This window comes from Furipterus horrens, unplaced genomic scaffold (assembly GCF_987537825.1).
Source record: "Furipterus horrens unplaced genomic scaffold, mFurHor1.1.pri manual_scaffold_2, whole genome shotgun sequence".
In the NCBI taxonomy this organism is placed as follows: Eukaryota; Metazoa; Chordata; class Mammalia; order Chiroptera; family Furipteridae; genus Furipterus; species Furipterus horrens.
This window is the reverse complement of record NW_028327172.1, coordinates 87,130,513-87,146,947: the sequence shown is the minus strand read 5'-3', so window position 1 is coordinate 87,146,947 and position 16,435 is coordinate 87,130,513. Positions and strand designations below refer to the sequence as shown.

At 47.9% G+C, this 16,435-nt stretch overlaps 2 protein-coding genes across 3 annotated transcripts; both read left to right on the top strand.

Moving 5' to 3' along the window:
- Positions 1-1,087: 1,087 nt before the first annotated feature.
- APOA5 (apolipoprotein A5) lies at positions 1,088-4,932 on the top strand. The gene is made up of 4 exons (XM_090267346.1): positions 1,088-1,155; positions 1,543-1,619; positions 2,508-2,700; positions 3,216-4,932. Exons 1-4 carry the CDS (start codon positions 1,088-1,090, stop codon positions 4,156-4,158), a joined length of 1,281 nt encoding a protein of 426 aa, XP_090123472.1. The 3' UTR covers positions 4,159-4,932.
- A 960-nt stretch (positions 4,933-5,892) lies between these two features.
- Positions 5,893-14,399, top strand: ZPR1 (ZPR1 zinc finger). Of its 2 annotated transcripts, none has more exons than XM_090265978.1 (14): positions 5,893-6,185; positions 6,363-6,524; positions 6,947-7,037; positions 7,343-7,413; positions 7,866-7,952; positions 8,102-8,224; positions 8,520-8,567; positions 8,751-8,817; positions 9,227-9,297; positions 9,992-10,081; positions 10,553-10,663; positions 11,336-11,440; positions 13,003-13,068; positions 13,783-14,399. In XM_090265978.1, the coding sequence occupies exons 1-14, from the start codon at positions 6,015-6,017 to the stop codon at positions 13,915-13,917; spliced, it is 1,398 nt and encodes a 465-aa protein (XP_090122104.1). In that variant the 5' UTR covers positions 5,893-6,014; the 3' UTR covers positions 13,918-14,399. The 2 variants fall into 2 exon arrangements, with proteins under 2 accessions (XP_090122104.1, XP_090122105.1); XM_090265979.1 differs by having other exon boundaries at positions 5,899-6,185; positions 11,336-11,422.
- The last annotated feature ends 2,036 nt before the right edge of the window (positions 14,400-16,435 follow it).

The window sequence follows — 16,435 nt, the reverse complement described above, 5'->3', positions numbered from 1 at the left end:
GTATGGTATCAGATGGGCATGAGATTTATTGCATGATCAAGTTATGTAATGTATCATCACTGGGGTGTACATCTGAAACTAATATAATATTGTATGTCGGCTAATTGAAAAAAAATTAAAAACAAACAAAAAATCCTAAAACTATAAGATATCATCAGCTAAGGACGCATGAGTGTGTATTGCATCTACCTATTGTATTAATTTTGGTTCCTTCAGAAAAACAGAAACAACTGTATGTACTTCAAGTGTGAAAGGCTTTAATGTAGAAAATTAAAGGTTTATAAAATGGTTGGAAGGGTTGGAGGAGTGGCATCTCAGCTTGTACTTGAAGGAGTGATTCTCAAAAGCTTACCTGTAAGCTCATATAATTATCATAGCCATGTGGCCCCAACCTAATTGTAAAGAAGACTGATTAAGATGGAATCAGTCTGCATCCAGAGCAGAGAAGGGTGAAGGCAGCAGAGGGCATTCAGAGTAATACTGGAGCTGTGCAGTATAGCCTACTTTTGTCCTCTCCATTCCCATTCCTCTCTTCTTCTGGAGTAACATAGCTCTTTTCAAGCTCAGAATATAGTCATCCAGGATAAAGACTACATCTTCCAGCCTCCTTTCCAGCTGTGTGCAGCTATATGACTATGTTCTGGTCAATGGGATGTCAGTAAAAGTGGTAAGAAAAATTCCTGGGATGTGCTGTTAAAAGGAGGAAACTTGGACATGAGTCTCTTGTTAAAGACAGTAGTGCAATAAAACAGAAGGAGCCCTGGTTGGCTTATGTTTACATGAGAAATACAATTCCATTTTGTTTAGGCTATTCTCTCCCACCTCTCTTTCCCTTTTTTGTCACTTCTAGCTGAGCCTAACCCTGAGTAATACAAAGTCTAAAAAAATGAATATAAGTTCACCAAGAAATAGAACATTTCACAGAGGAACAGCATGTACAAAGGCTCAGAGTTCTGAAAGAGGTGGTATGCTAAGGGAATGTCAAGGGTTTTGTGTGGCAGGAGATGAGACTGGGAGTGGGTTGGGATGAGCTACAGCAGTCTGGTCTGAATAGACAGGACTGCAGCAGAGAGACCCATTGGAGGCTATGAACGTGATCAAGGCGAGTGATGAGTGGGGCTGTGATGTGACTGGTGGTGGAAACAGGGAGAGGGGGTCAGTTGAAGATACATTTAAGAGCAAAAATCAGGAGTTTATCAATGTGTGTGTTTAAGTATATGGAGTGGGCACGTCATTGGAGAAAGGTCTGGGCTTTTTGGCCTCCCCTACTCAGATGCCCTGTGGCTGTAGTTCAGCCCTTCCCCATGAGAAGAATCCTACTCTTGCCCCAATTCTTTGGGCCTGGAGTCCCCAGTCCAGATTCTGCCACTCACCATCTTATCTTCACCCCATCTGACTTCCTGCTTGTTCCAGGATTATTTCATAAGGGGATATGGGAGAGTCTTTAACCCTGTAAATGCTGGCTCTTCCATTCTGCCTGAGTAGCCTGTAGTGGAGCTGTCAAGAGCTGCTGGACACTGTCCCTATCTCTTTGGGGCACAGTGTCTCTGGGCAGTTGATTAGGAGTGGGGCCCTCAGTAGACAAACAGGCTTGTGGCTACTGGTGGGTCAGCCAGCAGGTGAGTAGGAAGGTTGAAGGTCATGGTGTTTGGGGTGAACTGGGTGAGTTCAGCCCCACTCCTTGTAAAAATTTCCAGGAAGCCCTTTTCTACTGGGACAGGCCCCTGATATGAGGGCACTCATTAACCCTGTGGATGCCAGGAGAGGACAGGAGGTGAACACTGGGAAGCAGCTGAGGTCATCCTTCTTTGAACCTCCACGTGGTTGTTTACTCAAAGCGATTGTTGCCAGAGGCCCAGGCCCCTGGAGTATAAATCGGAATGCCTGCTCTTTGTGCCCAGAACTGAGCAGGTGAGCTGCTGGGGCAGGAGTCCTAAGGGAGGGGATGGCAGGGGCCTCAGCAGAAAGCTGGGGTGGGAACTCAGAGCATCCTCATGGAGCACTTTGGTAGAGTTGCTTCTTCCCCCTTGGGGGCACCTCAGTTTTCCCAGCCGTGAAATGGGAGGCAGGAAGATAGGGGAAAAAGGGACTGGGGGCAGACGTGGTCTAGGGAGCTGTCTTGGGGTCTGGGGAGGGTGGTGGTGGGGGAATCTTTACCAAGCAGTTTGAGCTCCACACTCCATGTTATGTGATTGAGGTGAAAAAGGAGCCCCCCCCCCACACACCAGGAAGACACCCTTTTTTTCACAGCCACACTCACCCACGTCAGTCCTCTTGAGCCCCAACAGCGTTGTACTCCTTACACCCCAAGGAAGTGTTCACAGATTTTGGGCAGGTTGTCCCTGGAGCAGGGTCCCCTGGGAGATGTCTTCCTTTCACTTCTTCACCTTACCCAGACCTCCATTGCCTTCCTTCTCAGAGTAGGTGACAGTAGGCATGGCTGCAGTTCTGACCTGGGCTCTGGCTTTCCTCACAGGTGGGTCTCCAACCCTAACTTCAATGTGGAGATGAGGGTGGAGTCTGGACTGAAGGGATCTACCATCCTGAGGAGGAACCCCAGCCCTTAATAATCCCAACCCTTTCCACAGCATTCTCGTTCGCCCAGGCACGGAAAGGCTTCTGGGACACCTTCAGCCAGAGCAGTGGGGACAAAGGCGGGGTGGAGCAGGCCCAACAGCAGAAGCTGGCACGGGAGCCCGCGTGAGTGGCCAGGGCGAGGGGTGTGGGCGAAGGGAGGAGGCACGCAAGCCGTAGGGGTGATGCGCTGCCTCTGATTCCTCACCCTCCGACGTCTGGACTGGGGCAGAGGAACCAGGCAGTGCAGGATCTGCTGCTTTCCTGGCCTTCCTGGGCCGTGCTGCGCCCTCTGCCGGCAGCATCCCCACAACCGGCTTTGACCTCCTATAGCTGTTTGCCCCCTTGCCCACTGAGGCGTGGGGCCTGGGAGCAGTGGAGAGGACCCCCACTGTGTCCTTCAGAGTAAATGGACTGTGGTAGAGTCCAGGTGCATAAGTGTTGGTCTGGACTTGCATGTGCCATGTTTTTGTACTTACTGTGAGAGGACATGCGGTTGGCCCTAGGCTAGGACTAGAGCCCCACTCTGGGATCCCCGCCCTATATCCTTGGTTTCCCCAGATAGTGAACGATGTCTCTGGGGTAAAGCAGATGATTGGGGCTAGCAGTCTGATGGCCTGTATGTCTGACCCCTTCCCCAGGAGCCTGAAAGACAGTCTTGAGCGAGACCTCAACAATATGGGCAAGTTCCTGGAAAAGCTAGGTCCTCTGAATGCGCAGGGGAGGGAGCCTCCCAGGGTTCCACCCAACCCGGAGGGAATGCGGCAGCAGCTGCAGGAGGAGCTGGAGAAGGTGAGGGCGCGGCTGGAGCCCTATATGGCTGAGGTGCACCAGCGCGTAGGTTGGAACCTGGAGGCTCTGCGGCAGCAGATGAGGCCTTACACTACAGAACTGATGGAGCAGGTGGCCCTGCGAGTACAGGAGCTGCAGGAGCAGTTGCACATGGTCGGAGAGGACACCACGGCCCAGCGGCTGGGGGGCATGGAGGAAGCGGAGGGCCTGCTGCAGGAACTGCAGAACCGCATGGTACACCACACCGGCCGCGTCAAGGCACTGTTCCACCCGTACGCTGAGCGCTTGGTGACTGGAATCCAGCACCACGTGCAAGAGCTGCACCGCAGCGTGGCGGGGCACGCCGCAGCCAGCCCTGCGCGCCTCAGCCGCTGCATGCAAGTGCTTTCGCGCAAGCTCACGCTCAAGGCCAAAGACCTGCACGCGCGCATCCAACATAACTTGGATCACCTGCGCGAAGAGCTCGGCGCCTTTGCACGCCCCAGCTCGGCGGAATGGGCAGACCCGGATCCCCAAGTGCTGTCTCAGGAGGTGCGCCGGCGACTCCAAGCTTTCCGCCATGACACCTTCCAGCAGATCGCTGCCTTCACCCGCGCCATTGACCAGGAGACCAAGGAGGTCCAACAGCAGTTGGCGCCGCCCCCACCTGGCCGCAGCGCCTTCGCAGCTGAGTTCCTCCAAGCCGACAGCAGCAAGGCCTGGAGCAAGCTGCAGGCCCGTCTTGACGACCTGTGGGAAGACATAAACTACAGCCTTCATGACCATGATCTCGGCCATCTAGGGGAGCCTTGAGGGTCTATTTGCCCAGGCCCACTTCCCAGCTCCTTGTTTGGGGGAGCCCAGGACCTGAGCCGCAAGCATGGTTCAGTCCTTGCCAGTGGCCTGTTGGGCAGAGGGTGGAGGGGCCTGCACAGGATAGGTGAGGCCTACGAAGGGGCTGCTGTCCCTGGCATATCCGGTCTCATGCGATTTCCCAATCCGGATGCATTACACGTACCAGGATTTGCAACCCGGCTTCCCGTGCTCACTTGGAAATCCTCATGAGTTTCTCCATTCTGTGAAGGCAGGAGTGGGAAGGGAGAAAGGCAAACCATGAGCAGGTAATTATGTGCAAGCCTGTTTCCATGAAGCTGGAAGCCTATGCCTCTCTTCATGCCAGGCCATGACTGTGATCCTTCTGGCCCCTGGTGGTCACTACTACAGCCCGTCTACAGGAAGAGCTCTTTTCTTCCCAGGGCTGCTGTGACAGCTTCTGTTGGGGGAAGAGAAGGGAGAAAGGAGGAAAATGTGATGAGAAGAGCATGTGATTGTGTGTGCATATCCCTGCTGGCTCTGAAGCTGTATGGTACAAATGGTGGAAGTTTTAATGGGAGGGAGCAGAGCCTGGATTTCTTACACAGCTCTACATTTGAACAGCCTACCAAGCCCTCCAAACTGTGGGGGCTTCTTAAACTCTCTGGGGAGCATACTATGTGCCCTCCCCATCTCTGGGCCCTCCCTCTCGACTCTCGGGCTGAAGTCCAGACTTCTGACTCAAATGAAATAGATGCTTATAATGGAAGCTTATTTGCCTGTTGTGACTCTCATTTGGACCATGTCTGAAAGCAGTGCCCTCACCACTATCCCCAAATCATGCCCATCAGACACTCCAGTCCCTCACTGTGATCCCTACTCACCACAGGAAGGTGTGCATGAAGTGTGAGCTCCTGTGGTGCACTCTTAAACTCCCCAGTCTCCACATACAGATTCACTTAGGGGCAATGAAGCTCCTTATAGATCTTCTGGGAACTCTGAAATTGGGGGTCGGTGAAGTGGGGGACGGGCACTCTTCTAATGTTCTGTCCAGCACCCTTTCCTCCCAGCTCAGCCCACCCTGCACAGGGTTCTCGGCACTTCCACATTCCCTCAAAACACAGACCCCACATGCATCTGGCTTCATCGAGCCTGCAGGCTGAATCTCTACCCCGACACCCTAGATTTAGCGGCAGAACTGGAGGTACCCAGGGAGACGAGGTGCTGGAAAGGGAAGTTTTACTCCCCCTCCCCAATAAAAGGTGTTTTTGTTATTAGGATACTGGGGAGGTGTGGGTCAGCTGGGGTTGGAGGTGGTGGGGATGAAGGGGTGGAAGTAAAACTGAGGGTTGTGTACTTGAGGCTGGAATTTGGGCAGATGTTTATGAAGACAGATATAGGGAGTGAGAAAAACAGAAAGGGAGAGTGATGGAGGGAGAGGGAATGGAGTTGAAGCAGAGTCTGGTCCAAAAGTGGATGGAAGGAAGCCCAGGTAGGAGCGCACCTCCCCAAGGATACCGATGGACAAGCCAGGCTGCTTGCTGTCAAGGCTCTTGTAGTCAAGACGTCCGGCCAGTATTTCCAACGCCGTGCGATGGGGATACTGCGGAAGGGCAAAGCGCTGCCATGGGTCTGGGAGGACGTCCTGGGGGAAGTGACGCCTGAACTGAGGTGGAGGCAGAGCCTGAAGCCGGCTCCGGAAGTTCGCACCATTCGAAACTTCACTGTTAAGGGCTCAGGGTCTGCGGCCTTTTTAAAAAGGGACGGGGCGGCACCAGGCGGAAGCGCTGGAGGAAGGGGTGGGCCGCGAGGAGGGAGGAAGCCGGAACTCGTGGATTGAACTGCGCGTGGTGGCAATGTCGGCCGGTGGGGCCGTGGAGCCGGGGTCCCCGGGGGTCGCTGTCGCCCCCTCGCCCCCCCCCGGCCGAGCTCCCGTCCCGGGACGCCTGTTCCGGCCCATCGGCGCAGAGGACGAGGAGCAGCAGCCCACCGAGATCGAGTCGCTGTGCATGAACTGTTACCGCAACGTGAGGCGGGGCCGCGGCCGCGCGGTGGGGGGCGGCAGCGCTCAAGGAAGAGATAAGGAGTGGGGGTCGGCGACCTCGCTTCGTTGGCCTGATTGGGGACCCGGAGTTGAGGCACCCCTGGGGGTCATTAGACGAGGAACTGGGGTTTCATTGGTTCTTAGCTTTCTGCTTCCCCAGGGCATGACGCGCCTCCTGCTCACCAAGATCCCCTTCTTCAGAGAAATAATCGTCAGCTCCTTTTCCTGCGAGCACTGCGGCTGGAGCAACACGGAGATCCAGTCGGCAGGCAGGATCCAGGCCCAGGGAGTACGCTACACTCTGAGCGTCAGGGCCGCGGAGGTGAGAGGAGCCCGGAGCAGGTACCTTAGGCATCCTAGAGAAGGACTGGGGGTTGGAGCCAGAGCTCCGGTTCAGGCGGTTGGACTTGGAATAAATAGCCCTAAATGTCCAAGCCTCATTGTCTCCTTTATAAAATAGTGTTGGTGCTGTCAACTGGTGAGGTGAGACTTGTGGAAGTGCTTTTTAAATTTTGTGAGCAGTAGCCAATGAGCAGTAGCAGTTTTGAAGAGTACGCTCACCATTTGGGCAGCTTGGCTCACACCCCATCACTAGCCTGCAGGGGTAGCCTGGACCACTCCGTGGAGAGAGGAAGAAAGGGCTGGGCTGGGGCTGGGGTCTGATGGAGGCAGACAGTCTCCTCTTTCCTGAGGAGAAGCTGTACTGCTGACCTCTCTGGACTGCAAGTTTTTCTTTCTGCCCAGGATATGAACAGAGAAGTAGTCAAGACTGACTGTGCCACCACAAGGATCCCAGAGTTAGATTTTGAAATTCCTGCCTTCAGCCAGAAGGGAGGTAAGTTTAAGATCAGGGTATTTGAGCTGTTTGTGCCTAGCCGGCATCTTACTCACTTTCTTGTAAAATCCCTGGGGCCAGCTTGGGATAGTGGATAGTGATAGTAAGACTGATGTGCTTATTTATAGAGTTTTATCATTACTGTTATTAGAGCTGAATGGAATCTTGTTCTCAGCTGCATTTTGCAGATGAATGCAAGGCCCAGATAGTTCAAGCGAATTGCCCAGGGTCATATAGCAGAGTCTATATATATATAGTCTGAGAGCAGAGCCTAGACTTAGCTGTCTTTTGTTTTTATTCATCAGCTCTGACCACGGTTGAAGGACTGATCAGCCGTGCTCTCTCTGGCCTGGAGCAGGATCAGCCCACACGAAGGGTAAACTGGAATTTTCTGATTGCAGCAGCTCAAGGAATAATTACTTACATGTGTCTGAGTAGAGTGTTCAGCTTTCCATGTAGCTAACTGTATCTGACTGAATGTTGGAGGACTTTTAGGAGAAGCATATGGTGATGCTATAACTTCCAGGATGTTGCACGTAGAACAGCCACTGCTCTTTCTACTTCCCTTTCATCAAAGTATATTTAGGCTTCATCTCTGCCATACAATGTAACATTACCTCTAAAGAGCCTTTCCTAATGACCTTGGGTTTATCTGTGCTTTCTACCCATGCACTCCAAACTATATGCTACACCTTATTGTGAAGTCTGAGTCTTTCTGTTCCCACTCATGCCAGGGTGATGACTTCCTGATGGAAGTGACTTGGGCATGACGGAGTGGAGGCATATGGTCTGTTACCAGGGCTGATGCTTTTGCTCTGTTTATGGCAGGCAAACGAAGAAGCCATAGCTGAAAGAATTGATGAGTTCATCATCAAACTGAAAGAGCTAAGGCATGTGGCCTCTCCTTTCACTCTGGTGAGTATTGAGGGAGTCTAGGTGTCCTCGATTTAGGGGAGGAGAAACCATTAAGACTCTGGGATTTTTCCATGGTAGTGCCTGAGTGGTGTCTGATGGTAGGTGGAGGACTTTACGTGACTTGTGATTATTCTTCACCCATCTGTTAGATCATTGATGATCCCTCAGGGAACAGCTTTGTGGAAAACCCGCATGCTCCCCAGAAAGATGATGCCCTGGTGATCACACATTATAACCGGACACCACAGCAGGAAGAGATGCTGGGGCTCCAGGTAAGTGGACTGAAGAAGCCAGAAGAGGAGTTAGGGGAAACTTGTTTTGCTGCTTCTGCCCTGTGTACCCTATATCATCCAGCTCATGTCAAGGACTTAGGATAAACTTTGTAATAAAGGATGGCCTTGACTGTGATCTTATACCAAACTCTGTTCTTCCCTTGATTGGGGCTTTCTAGCTTCTGTTAAGAGTCATGAGGTGGCAGCTGACAAAAGCAAGTCATAGCATTTTCCCTCACTTCAGGGATGCTGAGATATATGTGCCAACATGTGATTTACATCTCTGCTACTTTAGGCAGAGGTACCAGAAGAGAAGCCAGAAGAGGAAGATCTCAGAAATGAAGTGAGTCACATTGGCTGCTGTGGAGGAATTTGCAAAGTTGTGGGCTGAGACTGATGCTGTTCAGTGGCTCTCTTCCTCTCCACCAGCATGGGCGACCACCAGCATACCAACTGAATGTCTTTAGCCTGACAGGGCTCACCTGCCTGGGAGGGCTCACTCCCCCATCCCCATGTTGTGTTCCAGGTGCTACAGTTCAACACAAACTGCCCGGAATGCAATGCTCCGGCTCAGACCAACATGAAGCTAGTTCGTATCTTTTCTCAGGCAGTTGGGTTTCTCCTCATCTGACTCAGTCATGAAGATTATCTTCAGGCTGGAGAGTTCTACTCCCTTCATGGAAAACACAGGTTTTATTCTGAGTGATAAGAAGGATGTTGCCTTTGATGAGACTGCACCTTGGCTTTTGGGTTTACAGGGAGAATTGGGCTATAGTTTCTAGACTCCCATGTGTGGACTGAGCCATGTCTGCCATCGCTGATGAACAGAGATCACCCTGGGTTGCAACCTTGCCCTCTTTTGGAGGACTAAGTTAGGCTGCTTCTTATGATCTATTTCCTGCAGTCCTGGGACCAGCAGTGGTGTTTGGGGTTTGGATTTGTTCTTCCCCAGAGAGTGGTCTTGCTATCATGGAAGCAGATTCCCTTAACTCCATCTTCCAGAAATCCCCCACTTTAAGGAGGTTATCATCATGGCTACCAATTGCGAGTACTGTGGCCATCGGACCAATGAGGTGAGTGGGCTCCTTTGTTTGGGAAGACTAGTTTAAGGGTAACCTCTGTCTGACTGCTTTGGGATGAAGGGGCGATGTGGGGGTTGGGTCTTTCTCTTAGGTTTAGTGTAGGGTAAGGAGCCATTGAAGGAACTGGGAATTGACTCAGAAGAAAAGTTAGAGATGTCCTAACTTATTTAAGACGTTTTAAGTTTGGTTTTAAGGAACAGGGAGATCCACTTTCTGATTCACCCCTCAGAGAGGTCAAAGTATGGGAGGCAGATTTTTGACTCAATATTTTTAGGTCTGTCAAAATAAAACGGGCTGCCTTTGAGGGTTGTAAATCCCCTTTCCCTGAGTTTATTCAAGCATAAGGTGTTAAATCTTCAACCAGAATATTATGAAGGAGATCTACATGTTGGATTCAGTTGGAAGTCCCTTCCAATCCCAATAATCAATGTTTTAAAGGTAGATTCAGATATTCTTGGCAACTTGGGGTAAGTTTGGGCAGGCTACTGGTGCTGGGCACTTTGCTGCTGGCCACCTCTCCGTCTGTTGGTTTGGGTGACTGCTGCTACTATTGAGTTAGAAGAATCTGTACATGGTAGTCATTAGAGGGCCTGACTGGAGGTCGAAGCCTGCTCTCTGAGGTCTCCTGAGCACCAGGTGAGAATCAGGTCTTCTCTGCTGCTCCTCACTACTATTGTTTGTGCAGGTGAAGTCTGGAGGAGCAGTAGAGCCCTTGGGCACCAGGATCAGTCTTCATATCACAGATCCCTCAGATATGACCAGAGACCTGCTCAAGGTAACAACTTGCTTGGGAAAGTAACTGTCCTCACATGACTTATCTCTAAGGAAAATTGTCTTTTTAAATTATGTCCTGGGACTGTGCGGTACCTCCTTAATTCCATGGGTTTGAGGCTTCCTGAGCAGAGTTAATCCTGGTCGGAAGTGCAGATTTAGAAGGTGACCCATAAGCTCTTTCTGATGACTTGGCAGCTTTTTACCTACAGAATCTGTAAGGGCTCTTGTCTCTGGCCTCTGATGTCAGAATACCTGACAGCTTCGAACCATGGCTCAGAGTCTCTTTTTTAGCTTGGTTCCATTTCTGTGGTTCATATGGATAGAAGTGAATCTAGCTTTCACTGCAAAGTCAGAAAACTGGGATAGTTGACTTTGTCCCCAAACCGGCATGTAATATGAATTTGGCAGGACTCTGGTTAGCTTTCTCTAGTAGCTCCTGATTTAAAGCTCAAGTTGACCTCTCATTTCACAGTCTGAGACGTGTAGTGTGGAAATCACAGAACTGGAGTTTGAACTGGGAATGGCTGTTCTTGGGGGCAAGTTCACAACCCTGGAGGGGCTGCTGAAGGACATCCGGGAACTGGTGAGCATAGTGCATGGTTGCTTCAGCAGTGTGGCTGTGGGGAAGGGGCAGAAGACCTCAAATGTCCTAGTTTTGGGGGCTGGCAATGGGGCTTCATTGCCTTAAAACTGATTTAAGAGACTTGAATAATATTTTGGATTGTGAAGATAAGTTTATGGGAAATTCTGAGTAGAAATTCCCAGGCCTTAGCTCTGAAACAAAGTAGACATATTGTGTGATTTTCATTTCCACTGTAAAAATGAGGGATGATTGTCCTTTCAGTACCTAAAACTCCCCAACATACATATGTGTGTGTTGACTTAGCCCATATATTTATCCTCCCGATGAATCATTTCACTTAATTCTCAGTCGCTAGGTATTATGTCTTTGTAAAATTAGGACTAGAGTCCACATTTCTTCTTCAAATTAGGACTAGAGTTCATATTATAAGAACAGTTTTATAGTTTGCTTCATACTGTCAGTTGTCGTCTTGGCAGATTAATCCATATGCTCTTAGGAGTGGCTGCCTAGGTCAGAAGGGTGGTATGGGGTAATGAGGATCAGGCTTCCCTGACTGGACAAACTGCAGGAGGTTAGCCAGAAGTTGGCTTAGCTTCTACCCCTGTCTGGTTTGTGGTCAAACCTAGCAAACATAGAGCCAGCGCCTAGCAGTTTGGATGACCTTTATTGCAGGTGACCAAGAACCCTTTCACACTGGGTGACAGTTCCAATCCTGGCCAGGTGAACAAACTGCAGGAGTTTAGCCAGAAGTTGGACCAGGTGAGAGGACTCCAGCTGGTCAGTACCTATGTGGTCCTGGGGTTACGGTAAACAAGAGGCTACAGTCCGTTTCTTCCTACCTCTTAAACATTTAACCAACACGTTGGGAATTCTCCTGGTTTCCGATATCCCGTGTCATCTTCCCTCATGGTTTCTTCCCTTATGTTGTTGGAGCATCTTCTCCAGTAGCTTCCTGAGAAAATGAATGGGAAGTGAGATTCTGGGACCTTACATGTCTGAAAATTTCTTTATTACACCCTCATATGAAATTGATTAATGGCTGGGAATAGAATTCTAGGATGAAAATCATTTTTCATCAGAATTTCAAAGACATTGCACTAATGTCTTCCATGTTCCAGTTTGGCTATCATGAAGTCTTAAGGCATTTTGATTTCTGATCTTTTGTATGTGACCTATTCTTGTGATACTTCTTTGTCCCCTCTGATATGAAATTTCAGGACGTGCTTTGGTGTGGGGTCAATTTTTGACCACTGTGCTAAGCACTGGGGGTTGGGTCCTTTGAATCTGGAAACTCAAGTGGCTCAGTTACAGGAAGCTTTTTAAAATTATTCTACTGAGAATGACTTCCTTTCTCTTCTCTCTTTCTAAAAGTCTTGTGTTTTGGAATATTAGATTGACTTTCTGTTCTTCTATAATTTACTTATTTGTCCAGTTTTCAGTTTCTTAGTGTTTGCTCTACTTTAGGAGCTTACTTCAACTTTATTTCTCAACCCTTCAATGAAGGTTTTCATTTCTACTAACATTTTTATTTCCAAGAGCTTTTTTGGTCTTTGAATATTATCCCTCTTCCTTTCTTAAAAAATAGCATCCTGTTGTTATAAGGATGTAGTATTTTTTCTTCTTGAGAATATTAATGTTCTATTTTTTTTTTTTTTTTTTTTTGGCATTTTATTTTCCATGCATTGTTTCCATTTCCTCTAAGTTGCTCTTTGTTTATTCCATGTAATTTTCTGTCTGTGTTAGGGGCTTTGCTCAGATATCAAATAATCATTGATTGTATATTTAAAAGTAGACAGCTAAAAAACCTATGTTGTGGTGAGTCTTGCTGACATTGGGCTTATGGGGATTTAGCTTGGCCATTTTCTGTGGTAGCCCCAGTGCAAAAGCCATTAGGCCTTTCTTAAGCTGGTCAAGTTCCCATCAGTGGGTGTTCATTTCCTAGTCTGAGGATGAAGGCTTGCTGGCAGTGGTCTGAGGGCTGGGGTGCATGTATGTCTGTTTCCAATAGGGTACATTCATTTAACCTCCTGTCTTGATTCCCTTCCCTCTACCCTCACCTGGGCCAGTGGTCCCAGTCCATAGTGTGTTGTGGGAACTTCATGGAATCCTTCAGACTCCTGCTGGGATAGAGGAAGGGCAATTGTTTGCCTGTTTGGAGTGGGAGATGAAATTCGGGAGGTAAAATTGTTTCTCAAATAATTTCCAACAGTTCTTATTTTAGATTCTTCTCACCAGTTCATGAAACTTGGGCATACTGTAATGTAAACCAGCTTGATTTCTCGTTGGCAGACATAGCTTCTTCCTAGTATGTAAAATTTACATACTGTATTCTCCTTTAGATCATCGAGGGTAAAATGAAGGCCCACTTTATTATGAATGATCCAGCAGGAAACAGCTACTTGCAGGTACAGTAGACCTTCCCTGATATTTCATGGAAATATATTTTCTGACCTTTCTTCAATATGTATGATTTCTTAAGAAACAGAGACTTGATTTCAAATCAACTGCTCTTTATCAAGGAACCTCTTAGCAGAAGTTAGAATGTAAGGGAGAAAGGAGGGGAGGGAGGAGGGATTGTAAGTGTGTATCAAGAGGTAAAAAAAAAGATACTCCTAGGCTCCTTCTTCCTATGGTGTATTTTTTTCTCCAGCTCTAAGTTCAGCAATAGTTTCCATTCTGCACATCAGATTGTGGAGTGAGGAGAAATGATGCTTTGTCCAAAGGCCAAGATAGAAAAACAGAAAGGCTTTAAGCTGACTGGGGGAGATATTCTGGTGATTGATAATCACATTTACGTTTATTGAGCAGTTATTATGGGTCAGGAAAAACTGTTCTAAGTTCTGTCCATCATTGAGACTATTGCTCTACTCTTTATAAGGAGGTGCAGATAGAAAGTTCAGGCTGACTGTTCCCTAATTCTGCTTGGGGCTGATTGGTCCAACTCCTGACCCACGTGAGCTCCATGCTTACTACTAGTTGAGCCTAGTCATGGGGAATTGGTGGTGCTTAGAGAGTAAAAAACTCATTGAGTTCTTGAGAAAGTGGGAGTTGGAAGCTGCCTGGAAGAGGGAGGATAGCAGGATAGCACAGGCACTGATTATCTGTCCTTGGTGTTACAGAATGTATATGCACCTGAAGATGATCCCGAGATGAAGGTGGAATGTTATGAGCGCACATTTGAACAAAATGAGGAGCTAGGGCTCAATGACATGAGGACCGAGGGCTATGACACAAGCCTGGCCCCACAGCGGTAGCAGTGGACAGTTTCCTGGCCAACCTCCTACATTACTCAGACCCCACCGGGTTATCATTTGTCACTGTTTGAAAAGGCTGAGTGTTCTCCCCACCAGGCCTTGCTGATGTGGGGAGGGCACCTGGTCTGAATCAGAGATGTTGGCACACTTTTTAAACAGTTTGTGATGCAAGTGCAAGTCATTGGGTATTCGACCTTATTGTGGAGGTTATAGATCAACTTGGGAAGAGAGCCAGAAGCAAATCATGAGGAACACCTCTATCACTTTTTTCCGACAAGTCTTTTCCGTCTGTCCACATGATGCTCTCTCCTCTAGAGTTGGAACTCAGGTTGAGGAAGGTGGAAAACAGCTACAGCTGGAGTTTAGGTGTTGTTTTTGGGGTATTAAAAATACTGACTTTCAAGAGGAAAGAGATCTTCTGAGGGGTGGGAGTCCAGCACAGGTGAAGAAGTTCTCATTAAAATGATAACTTTCAAACAGCACTCGCCTCAATTCACTGTCCCTGTTTGATATGCTAGTAGAATTCAACCTCATGAAAATTTTTTCTTCAATGTGGCCACTGTAATTTGGAGATTGAAGCTGGCATTTCATTCATCCCTGTGCCTAGATGTGTGAGTGCTTACTTTGGCCAGGCACACCACTGAATAGTGAACAAAACGGAGCTCTGGTTTCCTGAAGCTTAAAGTAGTGGGGAAAATTGATGGTGGGGGTGGGATTGATAATAAACCAATAAGTAAAACTATGTAAAATGGTGATTAGTATTATGGAGGGATGTAAAAGCGGGGAAGGAAGGTGCGGCAGGTATTTCAAATAGAATGGTCAGGGTAGGTCTTAACAAGAAGGTGATAATTTGACATTTAGGCAAAGCTGAGAGGGAGGTAAGGGAGTAAGCCTTGTGAATAGCTGAGAGAAGAGATCTTTAGGCAGGAAACTGCAAATGCAAAAGTTCTGAGATTGGAAAATGTTAGAGCCAGTTGTGGGCATTTGAGATCCTTTAGTCCGACTCTGTTACAAATGGAGAAACATGTTCAACCAGAGAGGGAGGGGGCTGCTTACAGTTGTATGGGTCAGCACTCTGCAGACCAGGGCTCTGGACTCCCCAGCCAGTGCTCTTTGCACTGCATTAACCTCTGATGACTTCTGCCAAGACTGCTGCAAGGTATTCGTTCAATAAGGACCTGTTGATTGAGATACTATAACAAACCTTAGTGTTTTGCATTGCAAACTTCACTCTGAAGGATTGCCTAGAGCTAACTTAATAATCACACTCATCTATTCTTAATGCTCTATTAAACTGTTCCCAAAGATCACACAAGTGGGATTTTCCACTTGGAAAATGTTCTCATTTTCTAGCCTTTATTTCTGTCACATTTGACAGTGGACCATTTCTCTCTGTCCTTCTCTTGGCTTCTGTGATTCTGTAACCCTGCTTTCCCCTTTACTTTGAACATTCTTTATGTGGAATCTCTGCTTCCTCCCTCTTTCTTAAATGTGTTTATTTCCAAAGGTTCTGTTTTCAGACATATTTCCATATTGAATTCTTTGGCATCTTACTACTTTCATGTGGGACTGACTCATACCTGTATCGCAATTTTCTGTGAGGGCAAGAGTAAGGTGTTTTAAGAATTTGGAGACTAAAGGTAGTGACTCAAACCACAAAGGTACAACCCTTTGAACAGTCTTCTAAGCAAATGTTTGACCCTAATAGAGGGCCCAGAGATGTATTTCCAAGTGACTTTGGGATCAGAGTTCACCAGGCCACCTGCTTGTTCATTTGATCTCGTGAATGACTTTCCCTGTGGGATGATGGTGCTTGGAAGATGGATTCTGATGTCAGTTTCATTTCCCATTATGAAGGGAAAAAAATGGCACTCCAGTTTATTACTGTCTTGCAAGTTTTATATGAGGCAATCACCTGGATTCCATCCAGTAATTGGGAAATGATAACCTGCATTCCTGAACTCAAAGACTGACTGAGGAGGCTGTGCCAGACTGGGATAACCCAGCCAAGGTACTTCCTGCCTTCAGTTTTACACTCAACTCCCGTCTCACTTCATACAGCCTGATGGGGATGGATGCTTACATTTAACAGTGTCCTATCCCACAGACTTCGGCATATGGCATATGGTTAATAAAATCTGTTACATCATAACCTTCAGCATATGCCCACAAATCTTCCATCCTGGATTGAACCTTTTGAGGGCTCTGGAGGTAGCACAGAGGAAAGCAGGTAGGAGGAGTGTCCTGCTATAAGGTCAGGGGAGGTGAAGCAGTTAAGGTGCCAGCCCAAGAACATGAAGATTCAGTTTCACAACCACCAGGGTAAACGTTTTGTGATTATATTTAAAGGGGAAAGGAGTTCATTTGTGAGGGCACTTCTTCATATTTCAAACACATTAAATATAGCCATATTTAGCCATTAGAGCTGTGAACACACAGGTATTTAGTATACATGTGTGTCATAAGGTGAACATGGGGTAAGTATGAAGGACAATTGACTGCTAAAGTGTCAATGGTG